The sequence below is a fragment of the Arvicola amphibius genome, chromosome 1 (genome assembly GCF_903992535.2).
Source record: "Arvicola amphibius chromosome 1, mArvAmp1.2, whole genome shotgun sequence".
In the NCBI taxonomy this organism is placed as follows: Eukaryota; Metazoa; Chordata; class Mammalia; order Rodentia; family Cricetidae; genus Arvicola; species Arvicola amphibius.
Window position 1 is genome coordinate 70,252,567 of NC_052047.1, and position 21,029 is coordinate 70,273,595.

Below are 21,029 nucleotides of genomic sequence, written 5' to 3' on the forward strand. Positions count from 1 at the left end.
GACCCGTCAGCTAAGTACACCTAAGCAGGAGGAAGGTTGATGAGGCCATCAGGAGAGCCTCAGCCAGCTGCAAGGTGAAATGCAGCTGTAAGAACCTGGTGGCTGGGTGGGGACTCACTGTAGCAAGCCCAGAGGGCAAAGGGCAGGTGCCTAGGTTTGTTTTCACAATTGAGGAAGCCCATGATACCCAAGATAAATGCTTGGCTCTTTCTGCAGAGCACAGGCAGAGATCAGACCATCCTGTGTGCCACCAAGTTCACTCACAGGAAATGCTGGCACCTGCCTCTGCAACGTCAGCCACTGTTTGTTAGGGGGTAAGGGCCACCAGGATGGAGGGATCCTAAGTACAGACAGAGCAATGGCACTGTGTACTTCTACATACCCCTTCTCAATGAACACCTGCTCAAAGAACTCTCACTAGGGAAAAGGAAGAGCATTCAATTTGCTGACTTTGGAAAGAAGTGACATATAATGGCAACATTAAAGAATTCAAAACGACAGAAGAGGTATATTACCACTTCAAAATTAAAATGCTTCAAAACACAAAGCACTGGTGGCATTAGAAGCACAATTTAAAATTCTGGCAAATTTAGAAAACTTCAAGTTTACACCATAAATGGGCATCAACACAGAGCACGTTGGTAACTGTGACTGCCAATGCTCATAGCAGATGGAGGCTGACAGAAGAACCTGCCCCGTTTCCATCCTCTCTCTCTCCCTCTCTCTCTCTCTCTCTGTCTGTCTGTCTCTCTCTCTCCCTGAGTTAGGACTGGCAATCCTAGAGACGTGACCTCAACCACCCACAAAACCCCAGCATGTGAGTACTGATTATGTGTGTGGCTAACCTGTTACACCAGGAAACACAGGCCATGGACCTCCCTTTCTAGTTCTGTTTCTTTGTTCAGTAAAGGAAGGTGCTAAATATACTCTACATGGAGCCCCAGAGTGCTGAGACTTCAGCACTGACAGGTAGTGGGACATGCTAGAGTTAACTTATCCACAGTTGGCTATCCATGGCTAGAGGCTTCCTTGGCCATCCTGATTAGTTCAGCTCTGGTAAGGGAATCACACTGGATTCTACCATGCATTACTGGGCCTAGGCTCCTTGAAGGCCTTGTTAGGACAGCTCATCTGGGTAAGCACACTCATTTCCTCTATGGTCCTTGCCAGGTCAACAGCAAGTCCACAGCAGAATCAATTTAAACTCAAGACAAAGCTCTTTCCACTAGACAAAAGCATCTTCAAGGTTTTTCTTAGGGTCCTTCTTAGCTGGGTAGATGTTCAGTCTCCTCAGTTTCTCAGTGTTGGGTCATAAACAGTTGTGCGGAAGCTGCTCATCAGCCACGGACAAGTCTTCTATGCACAGTTGTAAGGACCTTGTGTTCCACCTGCAGGTTTCTGCAGGTCTTGTGGGCAAAGACGGCAGTCTTCATAGAAAGCCAAAGCAGGGCACCCCCAAAGCCTTGCCTTTGCAGTGAGTCAGTTTCCCAGCAGCAGGTCACGCATGGGATGATACATTAAGTGTGTGTGTGCACAGCGCACACACATGATGTTTATCACTGCTATCTTTTGATCCTTTTACTAGCCTGTTTCAAACTGTCACTGAGGATCCTGGAGGCCAGAACTTCAGAGAGCTGCCTTGGTTTACTGGAGATAAAGTACACTGCCCTATTCCCAGTCCTGAAGAGTAGGCTGGGAGGTAGCCACCAGAACAAGGAGACCTAAGACCTACAGGGATAGAAAAAAGTGGCCAGTTCCTGCAGAGGACCTTTGTTGAGACTGAAAAACGAGGCTAAACTGCTCTCTGGATAAGATCAGATTAAAGAGGCTGGCCTCTTGCCTCCTTGAAGACAGTGTGTGCTTGTCCTCACTGATGCAGACTGAGTGTTTTCCATCTGTCCCCGAGGAAGGTGACACTAGGCCATGCCAAAGGGCATCAGCACCAAAGGAAGAAAGGAGGGCTATGTATGCATGAAAACAATGAGTGTAAGGATCAAGGGGAAGAAAGAAGGCAGGGTGGGGAGAGGGAGATGACATCGTGCAGGTCCTGACAAGTGACACTGAGGTTGTCCTGACTTGTGTGTCAGCCGAGGGAGGCAATCCCAGGGGCCTTAAGGCTAAGAGGTGCCAACAGTTGTTGAGCCTTCTAGCTTCTCTAATATCTCATAGCTAAGAGTCTACAGAAGACACCACCGAGGTTTGGCTAATGCACAAAGGCAGTTCAAGCTGCAATCAATATCTATTCTCGTGTTTCTCCACAACAAACAGTCACAGCATCTGGGGAAGGCATGAGGAGTCACTCATCTCTGGTCTCTCCCTTCTGTGGCACAAACTTCTCAGTGGCACTTGGTAGCTCTTCCCCCACCTCACCCAGGATGATGGTGTCTGCACTCACTTTTCCACTCCAAACAGACTCTTCCCTGGCAGTCACCTTATGAATACATCTGATTCATTTTGTAGACAAAGTCCTGACTCTGGACACAGGAGTGAGCCTCTAGATCCATAAGGTCTCAACCATAAGGCTAAGGGTCACAGATAGACCTTCTGCCCAGTGGACACAGGCCAACCTGACCGGATTACACTGACCAAGCAGGTCTGGCGATCTCTGCTAAAGTGAGGGCTCTAAGTTTTCCAGTTGCTGCCTAAGGACCTCTGTGTACGCGTACCCGCAAAGATGTCCTCCCCTTCACCCACTAGGGGCCAGAAGAGAAGTAAACGCCATCCCCGCTGCTTGAACTGCTGAAGCACAATCCATACTCAGATATCAAAAACTCAACACTTCCTCATTGTGAAAACCAGACCATCTAACCAGGGCTGCTGTGAAGAGCCTATAGCCAGTCAATCTACTCTGCCCATCACAGAACATGATCATGACATGGCCTAGTATGGCCTAGAGGAAGAGGTGAAGACGCCAGTACTGCCTCCAAAGGCTTCCTGACCTTAGTCACAGGGAACATGTCCATGAAAACAGACTATAGTGGCCAATGCAGTAACAGGGTGTATCAAAGACCACTGCTACTCTAAAGGGAAGCATGGGACAGTTCACACAATCCATGAAGGCTCCTTCAGAGACAATAGGGAACACACATTAACTTCTCTAGAGTCCTGGGGGCTGGCTTCCTGTAGACAGCGTACACCAAGTCTCTAAGCCATGCTTGGTGCACACACACACACACACACAAGCTTAGGTGCTACGTGGCTGGCCATTTGACAGTGAAAAGAACCTGAGGCAAAAGCCTTTTCTTCCTTAAGCAGTTATTCTTATGAGGAAGAACAATGTATTTACCCAAACAATCATTCTTTGGCATCTGCAGCGGTCAGACAGACCCAGCCGTTGGCTCTCCCAGAAGCTGCTGACCTCACACTCTCATTACAGGCCCAGCACTTTCCTTCACCCACCCACCTATCTGCTCTGCACTGGCTGTTGTAGTCAGACCTTAAGTGGGTCCTACAGTCTGGCCTCCCTCCTACCAAAGGGGCTCTCAGGCTCCGGGTGAGCCATTAGCACTAAACAATTCTAGGCTATGATGTAGCAGCTCAGGTATAAGATGTGGCTGAGCAGCAGTGTGTATCTGTCCTAGGTGAGGAACAGATGGCATGAGCAGTTGGGCTTCCCTAGGCAGGGCACCACTGACCTGCAGCAGGGCCTAAGCCAGAACTAACATCTTCATGCCTTCTTCCCCACCAGCATGACCCACCCGCCTGCTGAAGGTACAGGAGAGCCACGGTGCTCATACCAGCTCGTGGCTCTGGGGCTTGCCCTGCAGCTTCTGGTGGTAGTCAAAAGTGAGTCTGTCCAGGACTGCCTGTTCCTCCTCATCCACAGTGGCCATGGAGCGCTCCTTGTTGATCTTGTCGATGTCAATGGGCTCTTCTCCCTCTAGGATCGCACTCCACCAGTACTCGCCAACCTTGCTCAGATTCACCTGGGACAAGGAGGGGAAAAACTGTATCAAGTATGGCAGGAAATAGCCCAAGTCACTAGAGAAAGAATATTAGCAATGTGGACAGGGTTGACTAAGGGTCAGGCATACTGTGCTGGGGACAGAGCAAAGTATGTGAGAGGCAGATATCCCAGGCTTAGCTTTAGACCTGCACAAAGGCAAGGTGGCTGCATGGGTCAGGTATGAGGTCACAACAGGAATCTCTGAGCCAGAAATCCCGCTGAGGGTACTAAGGAGTCCTGCATCCTATAGATCTGAGTCCTCAGAGTCAGCATACTGTCTACCACATGTGCTCACACTTACTAAGCAGACACTATTTTCTAAAGTCCTCTGATCCAGCAGGACCTGGCCCTGAGCTTTCCCATGCTGCTGAGTCCCCACCAAGGAGAACCCTACTTGGTAAGACTTTGTTTCTGCCCAATTCAATCAAGTTCCTCCCTTGGCAATGACCGTTCTTTCTTCCAAGAGCAACACTCAATGGAGAGGTGGGACCTCTGAGATGATGTAACCTGATAAAGACAGGATCTTTCAGATGACTATGACTAGGGACCCAGGTCCTATTCTTCTTCCTTGGTACCTTCAGGAGTCCTCCAGCCCGAGGTTTTGACTTCTAATGGTTCAGAGAGGAGCCCAAGAAGAGCTCAACTCAAGCTGCAGGAATGTCTAGACGTACTGTGATCAAAACAGCACCCATCTAGTATCATGCAGCAGCCCTTAGTACTGGAATCTGTAAAACTTATCACATGACCACAGAAACTCAGAAGCCAAGTGGAATTTCAGCAAGAGTGGAATAGAGAGCATCAGAGGCATCTTGCAAGACTGGTATTCAAGGACAGAGCTGCTTCTGTCACAAGGACATAGGACAATAAGATTCAGGGCACACCATTCCCCGAGGCTACCGGTCAAAGGGACACACACAAGAAACTTGAGGCATTGGCAGTTTCCCTCATGGTCACTGGCAGGACTCATCAGGAAACTATTGAGAGTGGAGCAAGGTGTAATGTTTGCCCACCCTATATGATGACTCTGACTACATAAAACAGGTCAGTGCTCACAGAGGGGCTAAGGGTAGTTGGAATTTTCTTTGAGTTACCAACCAGCTCCCAAATAAAGATATGGAGACTTATTATTAATTATGAATGTTCGGTCTTAGCTTAGGCTTGTCCCACCAGCTCTTTTAACTTCATTTAACCTGTTTCTATTCATCTACATTTTGCCTTAGGGCTTTTTACCTTTCATTCTGTATGTCCTGCTTTTCTGCTTCCTCTCTGCCTGGCTGGCCGGCCCCTGGGGTCTTTTCCCACGACCCTCCAAGCCTAAAAATCCTCCTCCTACTTACTCTCCCTGCCCAGAAGACCCACCTATACCTCCCTCACTAGTGGACATTCAGCTTTTTATTAGATCAATCAAGTGCCTTAGGCAGGAAAGGTAAATCAGCAACACATCTTTACATAGTTAGACAAATATTCTGCAACAGTTAAGGGCTGCTAAAACTGACCTATAGAACCCTGGCGTCAGTCCACAAGAATACTGTTATCTAAAAGAATAGGCTGACAGTACAGGAACATTCATAGGAAGTTTCCAGAAATAAGAAAAACAACACAAAAACTTGTGTAATCATGACACGACATCAGTACCTCAAAACTTTTACTCCTGATACCCAAAGTACAAGGGAATAAAATAGGGACGAGGGACTAGAGAGATGGCTCACTAGTTAAGAGCACTGGCTGCTCTTCCAGAGACCTGGGATTGATTCCTAGCACCCACATGGTGGTTCCCAAATGTAAACACCAATTCCATGGGCTCTAACACCCTCTTCTGGCCTCTGTGAGCTCTGCACACATGTGGTAACACAGAGACACATGGAGGCAAAATACCCATATACATGAAGGAAAAAAAACTTCTTCTTTTAAACAGGGGAGAGCAACTGCCTATGGTGGCAGCTCCACCAGTGAATGACTTCTGCTGTTTGGTTCCCAACTTAGGACAAAGCTATTCTAGATATTCTGGCCCCGGCCCAATACTCATGTGCAGTTTATGAGGTGGGAACCCCAAAACAGCCCCCAAAGACTCTAATACTGAGAATTCTGCCCTGTCTTTACCAAGCTTGAGGGATGAAGAACCTTCAATCAGGAAGCTCTCTCTATTCCAGAAGAGATTCTGAGGTGTTACAGAACAGTAAACTGGCCGGGCAGTGGTGGCACACACCTTTAATCCCAGCACTTGGGAGGCAGAGGCAGGCGGATCTCTGTGAGTTCGAGGTCAGCCTGGTCTACAAAAGCTAGTTCCAGGACAGGCACCAAAGCTATAGAGAAACCTTGTCTCAAAGAAACAAACAAGCAACCAACAAAAAAACCTGTAAATTGCTAGAAAGATAGTCTTTTGTTTTTATGAGTGACGCACATGAGATCTACAGTAATATGCCATCAGAACTCCCAGGCTCTGTAACATACATGTTGTTGTGCCTATTTAAGATGAAGAAAAGTCTCATATGTCAGGGCTGTGTGAGGTGGAGCCTCCTTCGGCTACCAGCCCACCAGTATCGCTGCAGGGGGATGACCAAGCATATCTATAGTTCAGTTATCGCTAGCAGATCTTTGTACACCACACAGACCAGACTCAACTCCACCACCAGATCCACACAAATGCTCAACACCACAGCTCCAGACACAGTGATAAATGGAACAGAGGACAAGTCACTGGTCTGTCCTCCAGGAGAGAACGGATTATAGCTATGTGCCAGGAGTAAGGAGTAAGGGAAAGGTTCTCTTCCAAGTCTAAAGTGGGGGGATAGAAAGGGGCTTATCCCATGCCAGATCCACATGTGCACTTAGCAAATCTAACAAAATTCATGATGAATCCTATCCCTTTTATCATTAGAAATATTTAATTTCACAGAATGTCTAACTATAGGAACATGCTCAGGTTATTACAAAAATTCTCAAAGGTTTTTGCAGCAATAAGGATCAAACTACAGGCACTGTGCATACAAGACAAGCAATCTACTACTGTGCTACATTTCGGGCTCTGTGCGCACGTATGTATGCTGCATGCACACAGTGTATGTACAAGTGGAGAACAAATGATGCTGGGTATTTTCCACTATTGCTCTCCACTCTATGGAGTTAGGCTAGCTGGCCAGTGAGCTCCTGAGATCTGCCCCCGCTTCCCGTCACAAACACAAGCAGCCATGCCAGGTTGTGGCTGTTGTTGTCTATTATTAAAAAAAAAATATTCACAACATGGACACTGGAGATTCAAATTTAGGTCTTCATGCTTGTATAGCAAGTGTACTAAGTCACCTCTCAAGCCCTTTAGTTCCCCCACTTCCCCTTTTTCTGAGACAGGGTCTTGTATGTAGTCCAGGCTGGCCTTGGACTCATGATCTTATGATTCTCCTATCTCTGAGAACTAGGATTAAAAGCATGTACCACCCACAAAAACCAGCTAGAAGATTTTAAAACATCTTTAATTAAAACAAATCACTCCTCAGTCAGGTGTACATGTCAAACGTCTAAGTGGATGCTACTAGAAGCTTAGGGCTATTGTACCAGAGAGCAAAGCTTCAGCCACATGGTAACAGGTGCCATCCAATGCCAGTCATCTTGTTTTTCTTTTCTTTTTTTTAAAATTTATTGTGAAATTCATTTAACTTGTTTTTCAAAAGTGAACAGTTCAATGGCATTTGGTACAACCATAGTGGTATGCAACATCTGCATGCTGAAACAGTTCCATCACTCCAAAAAGAAGCCTTGTACCCAGTGATATACTCTTCATTTTACCCTAATAATTTCTCTCTCTACCCATACAACTAACAATGCTTTTGTCTCTTTAGATTTCACACAAATGATGTTGTTTTGTATCTGGCTTATATCACTTACTATGAGTTTTAGAGGGTCACCTGTGTTGTAGCATGTATCAGAGCTTCATTCCTCTCCATGCCGAACAGTCCCCTGAATGAGCTTTCCACAATCTATTTATCCATTCTCTGTTGATGGACACATCTCCACCTTTTGACGATAGTGAATAATGCTGCTACTTGTATGGGATCCTAATTTCAATTGCCTCAGTGTTTACCTAGGAATGGAGTTGCTGGGGCACTTGGAACATCTACTTCATGTTTCAAGAAATTCCCAGACTGTTTCCACTAGAGCTGTACCACTTCCACATCCTGGCACTGCACAAGGAAGGGGTTCGGGTCTCTTGTCCCTCATGGTCATTTGGGATGCATTTTCAAGGGTGTGGAAGCTCACCTGTTCTTCTTTCTGACTACATGTAAGCATACAAGCCCCAGTACCTTCCCCAGTGACTTCTTTCCTGTTAAGGTTTAGGCTGCTCTCGGTGCTGGAGCAGCAAACAGCACTGAAGTTCTTGGAAAACCCAAAATGTTTCCAAAACTTTTTTGAATCCTCTGAGATTATCTTCTTCCACTCTGTTTCTAAAGACTAAGTAAGGCTGCACTTTAGTGTGACAATCATGCTCATCCTTCACTGGCCTGGCCTCCTTTTCCAGAGCTTCCTTGGAGCATCTCATGACCTGTTCTGGCTCCTTACCCTCACACCCAAAGTCTACCCTCTCTCTTTAAATAGCGGATATCCCAGAAGTCTTAGCAGACAAGTTCCTTGGAACATCACTGACTTCCTTGAGTGCTACTTCTAGGGAACTCAGGTGAGACACTCTGGGAACCTAGTCTTTCAGGCAAACTATGTGGCTTGAATACACACAGGTCTCTGGAGGTAGGGTAGGTGTTCTCAACACTAAAGACAGAACCCGAGTTGGGTGAGAACAGAGGAGAAACTCTCTTGGAACAGACTTCATGGGTTCCTAGCTAGAGACCACACCCTCACAAAACTAGTCCCATGGTTTGCTTAAATTGTTTTGGTTTAACATTTTGTTACTTTTTAACAAGTCAGGCTTGTGGAGGTGTAGTTTGCACACAGTAAAACTCACCCTGTTGCAGTTTCATCTCCTCCAGCCTCCACTACAACCCACCCACACCCAGGCCCCTCCTTCCACTTCAGTCTGCATTGCTCATCTTGTAGTCCAGCTTGTCCATGTCCAGGATGTCTTCCCCACTGAAACCCACAGCTTGTGGGCGTGTACACACTTCCTTTCTGGAGCCTGTGGCTATGCCGTGTGGCCAGGCTATTCCATGATGCAGGTGATCACTATCTGTCCATGGCCATGGAGGTGCTCCTAGGGTGTGGCAGATAGGCAGGAAGCCGCTGTAAGGGTTTTGGTGAATCCATTTCCAGGGAGCGCAGTGAAGATGAGCGGGGCTGCAATGTGAGCACATCTGCTATGCCCACCACCTCACTCTCGTGGCTGCAGTGTGGAGTTCAGGGCACCACAGCTCCTCCAAGTTGAGCACTGTGAGCTTCTTAGCAGCCACTCTCGCAGGTATAAAAGGCATCTCGCTGTAATTTTTACTTTATTCCTCTGATGACGCTGAGTTTCATTGTGTACTTGCTAGTCCACTCATTTCTTATTTGCAAGTAACTTCAAATTTACACATTGTTCAAAGTATAGGCAGCCACATGGGTATTTAGCAGCTATGTGCCTGCACCGTCCCATTCTCTATGTATGTTTGCATACAACATAACAAATAATGGCTTCTCCGAACCACTTTATCCCAAGTTACTTCCTAAGACTAGACAAGTCTTTTGAAGTAACAGACTGGCTGGCCTAGCTTCCTGCCGCATAGGACTCTGGTCTGCTCTGTTTTAAGGACCATGCCCAGTGTTCCTCTCCTGTCTAGTGTCTCCTGAGGTATGTCTCTGGCCTACCTACCAGCAGGTATCTCACAAGGATGTTTGTTCCCTCTTGCCCCAGGCCTCCTCACATTGTCACCAGTGTCATCCTCCGCCACAGGCCAGCACACCTGACCTTAAACTCAGCCTCTCCTTACTGACAGGGCATAGGCACAACTAAAGAGAGCCTTCTCTACAAGGGAACTGCTTGCCACCTTCTGACTTCCTCCTTTCTCAGTGGCTTAGAAAGTCACTCTGAACCATCCTTCATTGGGTCAAAGTTAGATGGTGCTCTAAAGGGTCACTGTGGCCTCACCACTTCCTGGATACACTCTCACTTTCCAGATCCTCTTTTATCTGTCTGGTCCTACAATAATTTCCCAGAGGGACCCCAGACCGTCACTGACCGAACAGTGCTCCCAAAATGTCCTCACAGAAACTTCACCCTCAGTGTGAATAAACTTACCTCAGCATCCCCCGATCTGTGCCGATGACTCACCAGCATTTATATCCCTTTCCTTCCTTAGTAACGGAACCTCATTTCTATTCAGGGAAGCACTGTGCCCAGTGAGGATGGCTTTACTCCTCGCAGCTGCCCGTGTGATTGAGTTTGGGCCAACGGGAATGTTGTGGGACGTTCCTTCCAGGAAGGCACCTTGGAACAAGGGCAGATAATGGGGTGAGATGACAGCATGGCGGGTGCACCTGCTCAGCTCGACACCCACTGTGGGGAAGAAAGGTGGGGCAGCCTCTGACTCCTGGGGTATGCTGCGAGCCACCACCACACAGACAGTGTCAGCAACTGCCTTGTGAGCTTAAGAAATCCAAACAGAACTGAGGCACTGCACAGGTCAGAAGGCCATGGGGGCAGAGTGGGGACAACAAGTGATAGAAGCTATACACCGCTTTCTTCCTAGCGCCCAGGAGGAGGGACTGAGGGCCCATCCACTGCTCAGCACAGTCCTGCCTTCCATGTGAGTTCAAGCCTCGGCTCCTCCCTGCTGGCATCCAGGACAGAATGATGTTAAGAATCATGATAAAACTGGAAACAGGACTCAGCCTGGAGATGGCATCTCACTAACGGTGAGCTTACATTCCAGTTCACATACACCGCAGGTTGGGGTGCTAAAATGCCAAAATGCTAAAAATAACTTAATCTGTAGCTTCCATTCTGGATTTAAGAAGTATGGTAAATGATACACAAGGATATCCTCACAGGCCAGGAAAGGTGGCTTGTGAGGCAATAAGGGACAAGGGACCACTTCATCCTGGAAAGAACAATGAGAGCTGTCCAGACAAACTGGCAAGGACAATGAAGGAGTCCCTGGCTGAGGAGGCAGGGGATGACACACCACTGGCGCCACTCTAGACATGCTGCACTGTTCAGGGAGAGCCACAGCAGTAATCATCCTGGGATTCCACTTTCTGAGAAATAATAACTTCAGGAAATCATCTCAATACAGGCAGGGAGGTGCAGCTTGTATAAAAATACTCACAGTACTAAAAAAAAATCATAAATAAACACAGTGCAGTAAGTTTTAAAGCCTTAACTCCAACATCTATTTATTCAGAAAATAGTCTAGAGCTATCTAATCAGTGTTAAACAGTCTGTGTACACGATGTCAGCACATGAAGATGTGTGTGGGGAATGGCATTCACCTCTCAGGCAGCTCCAACTACCTTTCCAGCACAGCCATGGCTGAGAGCCCTGAAGCAGAGCATGCCGCCTGCCTACAGCTACCCACACAATGCAGAGGGCAGCCAGCTTGCCAGTTCTCCACAGGGAGGAAGAAATGAGGACAATGCACAAGATCAGTGTCTGGCTTCTGGAACCAAATGAAGAATCAGGAAAAGTAGCTGGTGCCGTTGCCACGGCTGATTTTACATCTCCGTAACCAGGCAAGGAGCTTGCCTGAGTCAAGAAGTCTCATTTAACATTCTCAAGTGTGGGAGGGAGGGAGGCAAGAACTGTCACACGGTTTTAGCTGCCACCCCTGCCTGCCCTGACTGTCTGGTGTGGGATCCACCGCAAAAGGGAGGAGAAACAGGACACGTGATAGGTGCTAAGAAGCAAGTGGCATGTCTGCATTCCCCTGCTTTGAGGTGAGAAGGTCAGAAGCTCTGATTGTAGAGTCTGGGGTACCAATAACAGCTCCAATGCCACTCCTCTTCACAGAGGCCGCAAGGGTCCTAATGTGAGAATGCCCAAGGGCTACTATGACAAAAATCAGACTGGGTCGGAGAACTGAGTACTTAAAATGTCACCCATTCATTTCTTGTAGTTCTGGAGCCCAGAAGTCAAAAATCAAGGAGTAGGCATGGTTTTGGCTTCTTTCAGCTTCTGGTGGCTGCTGGAATCCCTTGATTTACGCCCACATCATTCTAGTCTTTGCCTGGTCTTCATGAGAACTTCTATGTCTGTCTCTTCTTCCGCCTCTTTGAAAGGTGTCTTTCAAATTCAGGGGTCACCCAGGAAATCCAGAATGATCTCATTCTTAATTACACCTGCAAAGTCCTTTCCTCCAAAAGAGGCCATATCCATAGGTCATCTTCCCAAGCCCAAAAAGAGGCAATAAGTAGGAATGTGGATATCAGGAGCTCATTCCAAGATCATACAAAAGTCAAGCATGGCTACAATGACGACTCATAGGCAGGCCCCCCGATAGTTAGGCAACCTTTTCTTAATCCATATGCTGAGTTCACACAGCAGATGCAATGTGTTGAGGGGAACAAAAACGGGTCCTTCATGAAGAAAAATAATATGCTCAATAATTTACAGGATTGTCTCAGGTATGTAATCAGAAGAGAAAAAAACTAGCCCCAATAGGTCATCAATAAATAAAGTAAAAACACACCAAACCTTTAGTGTCTGTAACTGGACACATTACATAACATACAGCACTTACATGCTAAGGCTGCATGGTAAAAGGGGGTAGAAGACCAGTCCTGCACCTCTCATCAGGAAGGGACCCCAAGTATAGACAATGACCCAGGCTGATGAGAGAGCCCAAAGCAGTGATTATAGTACCCATGGCTCCTCTTTTTCAAATCCCTTACTGTCCACAAGTGATGCTCCCCTAAAAATAAAATCCATCCAATAATAGTACCAGCAACTCTGAGGGACAGGGACTAAAGGGTGTGGTGTCTCAAAGGCTTTTCTTTGGATCTACTAGAGATGGCACAGAACCCACAGAAGTCATGTTTATGGCGGCATCTAAATGCAGCTAGTTGGTTCTTTTTATAAACTCTGCAGACAATAGGTATCTGGCAAAAATCAAACCAAAACCCAAAAGCAACTGGTACACACGTAAGCCCAGACCATAGCAGAACATGGATGAAGAGTCCTCAGGGAACATGTGCATGGATACCAGGAATGAGGATCTTCCATCTGACTGTGCTCTCCAGGATGGCTGTCTAGCTGTCTTCAGCCAGGCTAATGAGAGTACAAGTACAGCACACGATGTCTCCAGCCTGGAGGAGGTATCACCCACATCAATCTGACATGAGAGCTTCTCAGAACCACTAGGATCAGCTCCCTTCCCTCTTCACTTTAGTTTTTCTCCTTGCCTGAAAAGGTCACTTTTCCCAGCCCTCATTAAATGGGCAAGAGAGAAAATTCCAGCCAGGCATGGCTCTGAGGCTCAATCCCACACTTAGGCAAAAACAACCCCATCTCAGAGCCTCAAGTACCTGACTTCTAAGACTCTATGAAGAATCAAAGAGTATCATGTATCTCATAAAACACCTGAGCCAACACATGTGTTACATATACATGTTAGCAATTAATGAAGACGTTAGCATTTGGGCTATCACCGCATTCTATTCCATTTTTAGAATTTTATATGATTTTTTAAAATTATCTGCTTCTCTCTCTCTCTCTCTCTCTCTGTGTGTGTGTGTACACGTACGTACATACATGCGTGTGTCATGGCACATATACAGAGAGAGGTCAGGGAACAACTTGTGGAAATAAGTTTTCTCCCTTCACCATATAAATGCTAAAGATTGAAATCAGATCATCAGGCTTGGTGGCAAACATCCTTACTTACTGAGCAATCTTGCTGGCCCAGTGTTTTGTCTGTTTCCTCTTGAGATATCTTCTTGCTAGGTAATCCAGACGGGCTCAAAACTAATGGCAACCCTCCTGCCTCAGCCTCTCGAGTGCAAGGACCATAGGTATCAAGTCACAATGTATGACCCCGTCCTATTTCACCAGTATGCACACGCCCTCCAAAAGTAACATGGCTCTGGACTATTTATAAAGTCAGAGTTGGATTTATCAACAAAAGCTCTTACAGGTAATTTAATATTAATCGTATTTTATAGATATAAGGTAAATGAATAAATTCTATGTACACAGCTTTTAATTCCAGTGGATTCTGGATACAGATGGAGTCTGTGAGCCCAAAGACCATTCCTATGGGGAATGCTGCTGGCTTTTGAGCAACACAGAGTGCTTGAAAAGGGATTCCAGTAGGGAGCTGTGCAGAGTTGAGAACCTAACTCATTCCATACTCTGCCATGGCAGAAGCCAGGGCTGTCATAGAACTCACTCATGGTCCTTGAAGGCAGCAGCCCTAGAATCAGATAACTCTAGCATGGTACTCACAGCAGCCACGGGCAGTGCCTGCCAAGAGCAAGGCGGTGGTACTGCCATGTTACTCATGCTCCAGAACCGTCTGACCATGCAAAGCTCAACGGAGACTTCAAGAGCACCTGGAACCTCAAGTAGCGTACCAGGGAAAGGAGCTGGGGTGCTCAGACCTAGGAGTCCAATACAGTACCATTAACATGCAGCCTTTATAGGTCAGGAAAAGGGAAAAAGGACTGAGCTGCCACACCCAAGAAGGTTACATTAGGGTTCTCCAAAGAAACAGAACAAGTGAGAGGACACACATGGACATATAATACATATTAAATTGGCTCACATGATCACAGGTACAAAGCCAGGGAAGTCAGACCCTCAGAATGAGGGAGATCTATGGTGTACAACCTGTTAGCTATTGCAGGCTCAAGGGTCACTCATACAAAATCCTAGAGATAAAAGGACAAAGAACCTGGAGTCTGATATCCAAGGCTTTTGTCTTTATATATAGTAAAGTGGGTTCTCAGGAAATGTTTCTCTTCCTCCACATCATGTTCAGTCTGAGTCTTGCCTATTGGATGGTTCTGTATTATCCAAACTCAGGGTAGGCCTTCCCCTCTTGGATCACTGACACACCTGGAAGTTGTCTCTGAAGCATCTTTGCACACGCACCCATGCCTTACCAGTTCATTCAACCCAATCACGCTGGCACTCAAAGTCAACCTTCAGAGGAAATGGGCACACTGTAGGCAGAACAGTATTTTTATTTTCTCTGTACATCAGTGAGGTACAGAACAACGATCAGAAAAATGTAGCCTATACACGGCTGGTGGAGCCCTGGGCCAAGTCCCTATGGATATCACCAGTACTAACCACTGACAAAGATGGCCTGGGTGCTGGGAGATTCAGAACACAGGACAGACCAGATCCAGTCCCACCTCTGAAAACTCCACAAGCAGCCCTTAGGCACATGCCTGGGTGGGGGCGGGGAGGGTCCACATGAGTAACAGTAATTCTATTTCGGATGTGATAACCCAATTCCCACAGGTGCTGGCTGAGTCCAGTTAACTTGGTCCCTAGCCCATGCCTCCCCCTGAAACATGAGTGTAACTAAGAGACCCACTGTGGGCTCAAGAGCTTTCTTCTTTACCCACCAGTAACAACAGACATTTTTATTTTACCCGTTACATATATGAAGAACACCTGAAGGATTTTTTTCATCCAAAGACTTACTGTTTTTCATCTTTATCTCTCTTACCTAACTTGTTCCCTCTGTAGGAAGAAAGAGGAAACAAGTTAGTCCAAGGTGCCCTGTGTGGCAGTTTCCCTCCTGGGTGCCAGCACAAGGGTCAGAGCTATTGCAGGAGAGAAAGCTGAGCTGTGCACATGTGGCCAAGCATACAGCCAAACTGTAGGGTCTGCTGACTAGTAACAACTGGGCTCTTCATTCGGATTCACACCTCACTGTCATATCCTTGAACTTTACCTTGTGCCTAGCCAGATACTTGGTGAGATCTCCTTGGTAAACTTATTAAATCCAGACTGGCATCTAGAAAAAATGCCACCTCCATTTTCACTTTAATGTATTTGCTTTTGTCTTTCTTTGTAGTAAAGTGGGTTCTCGGGAATGACTAGGACTGAGGGGAGGATACAAATGCAAAGGTTGATGGAGACAGGCTCTGAACAGGAGTATGGTGCTAAATACGCAAAGACTTAAGTCTGTTGCAATTACTGTAAATAAAGGTCCCACTGCTCATTGGAAAGACTTGGCCAAAGGGGGTATCACAGCAGGCATCACACCTGAGAGCTCAGCACACAGTGACCACACTTACCAAAACACACTTTCCTGGCTCAAGGCTCCAGAGGGAACTCTCCGTGTTAATCTTGTGGGTGAGCTTCCCTTCCATGAGGACACGCTCTTCATTTTCTTCCAGCATGGCCACTCGGATGGAGCCACTGCTAAGGGCCACAGAGACCTGAGAATACACCAGGAAAAAAAATCATCTTGCTTATGAAGGTAGCAGCTACTGCATTCCAGCTGCACACACTGTGACACTGGGGTTTACCAGACATTTCTGTGAAGAAAGCCATTCCAGCCTAGCCGCATTCCAAGCAATCTGCATTCTATCAGCTCCTTTAGGCAAATGTACCAGGAAAAAAAAATCAACTTTAAACAGAGATATCAAGTATTGTGGTGGAAGCTGCTGACTTTTATCCAAATCCTTTTACCTTCTGCTCTTAGAGAGACTGCTTCTTGGGCTGGAAGGCAAGCAGAGAGACAGGAATTGGGGACTTCCTTTCACCCCCCCCCCCATGACTACCTAGAGACAGCAGAAGCCGCAGCTCAAGATTCCAGAGGGAATCCTGGTGTTGCTCTCATGGTGTGCTTCCTTTCCATGAGAATTTATTCTCTGTTTTCCCCTCAATGACCACACAGACAGTCACTGGCAAGAGCCATCTCTCTGACCTCTTCAGGCCCTGGACCACTGTGCCTAGAATAACTGAGTTGCTTGCCCAAAACTTTCTGGCAAAAGACATGTGTGGTCTCTTCTTTCTCTGAGCATCTATAAAGAATGTGATTATAGTTTGGTCTTCATCCAGGACAATAAATAAATAAACTAGTTCCTTCAGTTTTGTTTCTGTCTGTTTGTTTGAAACAGGGTCTCACTTTGTAGCCTAAACTGGCCTAAAACTCACTGCATAAATTGGGCTAGCCTTGAACTCACAGAGATCCACCTGACTCTGCCGCCTGACTGCTGGGATTAAAGGTGTGTGCCATTATGCTCGGCCTTTTAGCTTGGTTCTTTATGAAGCCAAGCCTCAGTACCTTTCTCCCTGGGCACTGGGCAGAAACTGTCTATGTGTCTACTTTGTTATCGTGGGTATACCTCTTCCCGCCCTGAATACGTGTCTCCACAATGAGCTGGGAACTTCTAGGAAAAGGTTCCCCACTTCATACCACATCACCATCCAGCATATCCAAAGCAGATTGCATGACCCCCAAAAATGTGTAAGTCCAATAATTAGAAGAGAAAATAACTTATATTTGTTTCACTTACTCATTTATTTTAAAAAGGCTTACTATTTTATGTGTATGCGTAGGTACATGCATGTCCACCATATGCATGCAGGTGCCTGTGAATGCCAAAAGGAACTGAGTCCCTAGAAGTGGAGTTACAGGTGGTTCTCAGCCATTTGATGTGGATGCAGGGAAATGAACCCAGGTCCTCTACAAAAGTAGTAAGCATTCTTAAAACATGGAGCAATCTCCCCAGCCCTGCATTCATTCTTTTGTTGAAGTATTTGCACAGATGTTAACTAGTTGCATCTCCTTAATCTGAAAATTTTGGACTAGAGATGTTCAACCTGTATTTGCACAATGCATACTAAATAGACAATGGGAACAAGTATATTAAATTTATTTTTCTAATAGGTGTATGAAATTAAAATTCAGAGACTACCTGGTAGATGTTAATTAAATACTTAAACTCTTAATTTTCCAAGTCAGGTACTATTTGTTCATGAATTACAAGAGCAAAACCTGTGTAATTTTATATATGTGTGTGTTGGGGAGGCACATGTGCAAACATCTATGTATGAGTGTGCATGTGTTTGATGCATGTGAAAGCCAGAGGACAATTTTGGATGTTTTAAGGTGGGCCTCTCACTGGCCTGGAGCTCGATGACTGGGCACGGCTGGCTGGCAATGTGGAAAAATAGTAAATAATGAGAAAAATACATCTAGTAGGGAAGAGTTCTCTTTTATGAAAAAAGCCAGCAGCATGAAGTAAAAAGCTAAAAAGCAAAACCAAAGATGATAAACTTAAATCAGGAAAAAGCATATTTGAATATTTCTATTTTATAACTTTGCAGAATCTAAGATAATATGAAAAATTATTGGACCAAAAATAAAGAACTAAAAACATAATTGCAAAAAATAAATAAGTCTTCAATAGAAAGACTAGAAGATTCAAATCAAAGAAATACATAAAGAGATGTTGTTGTATTTCTTTTACTCTAGCCTCATGCTGAACAGCAAAATGTTGGGTATTTTTTGTTTTGGTTTTGTTTTGTTTTTACTCTTGATTCTTTTGGGGGGACCTGCCACTCAGCTCCCAATAAATTATACACACATGGAGTCTTATTTATGAATGCCCAGCCTTAGCTTGGCTTGTTTCTAGCCAACTTTTCTTAACCTAAGTTACCCCGTCTACCTTTTGTCTCTGGGCTTTTTCCTTTTCTTACTTCTGTGTATCTTACTTTCACTCTGTGGCTACCTGGATGGCTGCCCCTGGTATCCTCTCCTTCTCTTGCGCCTTGAGTTCTTCCTCAGAGTTCTCCTATTTATTCTCTCTGCCTGCCAGTCAAACCTATCCTTGCTCCTGACTCATTAACGGCCATTCAGCTCTTTATTAGACCATCAGGTGCTTTAGATAGGCAAAGTAACTCAGCTTCACAGAGATAAACAGATGCAGCATAAACAAAAGCAACACAGCTTTACATTGTTAAACAAATGTTCCACAAAACAAACAAAAGTAGCACATCTTAAAATAATATTCTACACAGAGATCATTTGCTAAGACAATATGACATTCGAGAAATTCTTATTAGAATTCTTATTAGCTAATTTTCTAGAAGAGTAAAACACTGTGCCTTTATGTTGAAAAGACCCCAGGAGCTGAGCAGAATGAATACAGGACAATTTAAACTCAAGTATTTTGATAACAATGTTCTGAAAAGGACATGATAACGTTTACTCACAGAGAACCCAAGCAGATGACCTACTCCGAATCAGTAACCCTGGATAGAAAGGAGGAGAGGGTTCCTGAGATGCTCGGCGGACCAACGGGTCTGCTGTTGAGTCTGAAGATCTGAGTTCTATCCCAGAGACCCAAGAGCTGAAAGGAGAGAACCGGTCCCTGAAGTTGTCCTTTCACCTCCACATGCCATGGCATGTATGTGTGCACACACAGATAAATATACACAAACAAATGAATAGATTAAAAATGTAACAAACAAGCTCTCGCTATCACATATCACTTACCCAGGGCAGTGTTTGTTAAAAATAATTATAGGCAATTGTTTTAACTGAGGCAATGGATGACAACTGAGCAAACTAAATGGGAATAAAATGTCCAGAAGGCTTTTAAAAGCTCTGGCATATTCCAGAACAGCTAAAAGGCAAAACATGAGGCTCAATGCATGCTCGGGAAATACTAAGATGACCTGTGGTTCATGTGTATACCATCCTGACTTGTAAACAGACAGTGCAAAGTACAGGGGGGGTTAGTTGTTCTGGGTGTTTAAGGACCACTAAGTAGTCAGAGTTCACCAGCTCTGTATAACAAAGAATAAGTTCAATTGCTGGGCGGTGGTGGCGCACGCCTTTAATCCCAGCACTCAGGAAGCAGAGGCAGGCGGATCTCTGAGTTCGAGGCCAGCCTGGTCTACAAGAGCTAGTTCCAGGACAGGCTCTAGAAACTACAGAGAAACCCTGTCTCAAAAAACCAAAAAAAAAAAAAAAAAAAAAAAAATTAGTTCAAAAAGTCATTTAACAACTACATCAAGTACCAACAGAAATCACAGAGTGGGGAGGAACCTGATTTCCAGTGCAGCCATGTTATGTTATTTTCAATAAGGACCTTTCTTTCTTTTCCAAGACAGGGTTTCTCCTGACTGACCTGGAACTGGCTCTGGAGACCATGCTGGCTTCAAACTCATAGAGATATGCCTGTCCCTGCCTCCCAAGCACTGGGATTAAAATTGTGTACCACCACCCAGCCAATACTAAGATTTAAAAAGTTGATTTTTAAATTTTTTTAAAAATTCTTCTTATTTCATGTGTATGAGTGTTTTGCTTGCATGAGCATCCAAGTATCACATATATTCTAGAACTGGAGTTATAGATAGTTGTGAGCTATCGTGTGGGTGCTGGAAATTGAACCCAAGTCCTCCGTGAGAAGAAGTACTCTCAACAACTAAACCATCTTTCCAGCTCCCATAAAATGTATTAAAAAACAAAACAAACAAACCAGGAGTATGGTTCCTACATAGGGGAAAGCAGTGAGCAAAATCTATCTATGAAAGCACAGACGAGGGCTTGTAAAAAATAAATAAGTAAATAAAGTCTACAAATTAGTCATTTTAAAAAACACTCAAAAACTAAAGAAAACTAGCTGTAAATCACTAAAGGAAACCATCAGGACAATGTCTCCAAAGAAGATCAATAAAAACATGGAAATTAGTAATCCTGAAGCGAAGTAATCATGAGTTGTAGAGTTTAAAAGTACCTGAAAAAGGAAGCAAGCAGCACTGAGTTTAAAGGGTGGTGTGCTGTTCTTCTGCGACTGGAGTTCAATTCCTGCCACCCATACAGGGTAGGTCTCAACTGCCTGTAACTCTGGCTCTAGAACTGGTGCCCCTGGCCTCCTCAGACACTTGAAATCAAATGCACATACCCACATGCAGACACATTCATTAAAGAAAAATTTAAGTCAGAGCAGTGGTGGTACAAGCCTTTAATCCCAGAGGCAGAAGCAGGTGAACCTATGAGTTTGAGGTCAGCCTGGTCTACAGAGTGAGTTCCAGGACAGCTAGGGCTATAGAGAAAAACTGTCTCAAATATTTGTTAAATTCACTGTTTTCAAGAGCAGGCCTCAGCATTTGGAAACAGAATCGGGCAAGCTTAAAGTTGTTCTGAGAAACAGAAGGAAAATGAAGACGGCTTCAGAGCCCATGAGACACCATCAA

At 45.3% G+C, this 21,029-nt stretch overlaps 1 protein-coding gene across 1 annotated transcript in view; it reads right to left on the minus strand.

Annotated features, from left to right (window-relative positions):
* Window positions 1-21,029, minus strand: part of Nudcd3 (NudC domain containing 3) — a 96,381-nt gene that overhangs the window by 3,507 nt on the left and 71,845 nt on the right. The window contains exons 4-5 of the mRNA XM_038325767.1: window positions 16,112-16,255; window positions 3,738-3,926 (exon numbers count right to left, since the gene is read on the minus strand). Coding sequence (XP_038181695.1) covers window positions 3,738-3,926; window positions 16,112-16,255 — 333 coding nt within the window. The remainder of the gene's footprint in view (window positions 1-3,737; window positions 3,927-16,111; window positions 16,256-21,029) is intronic.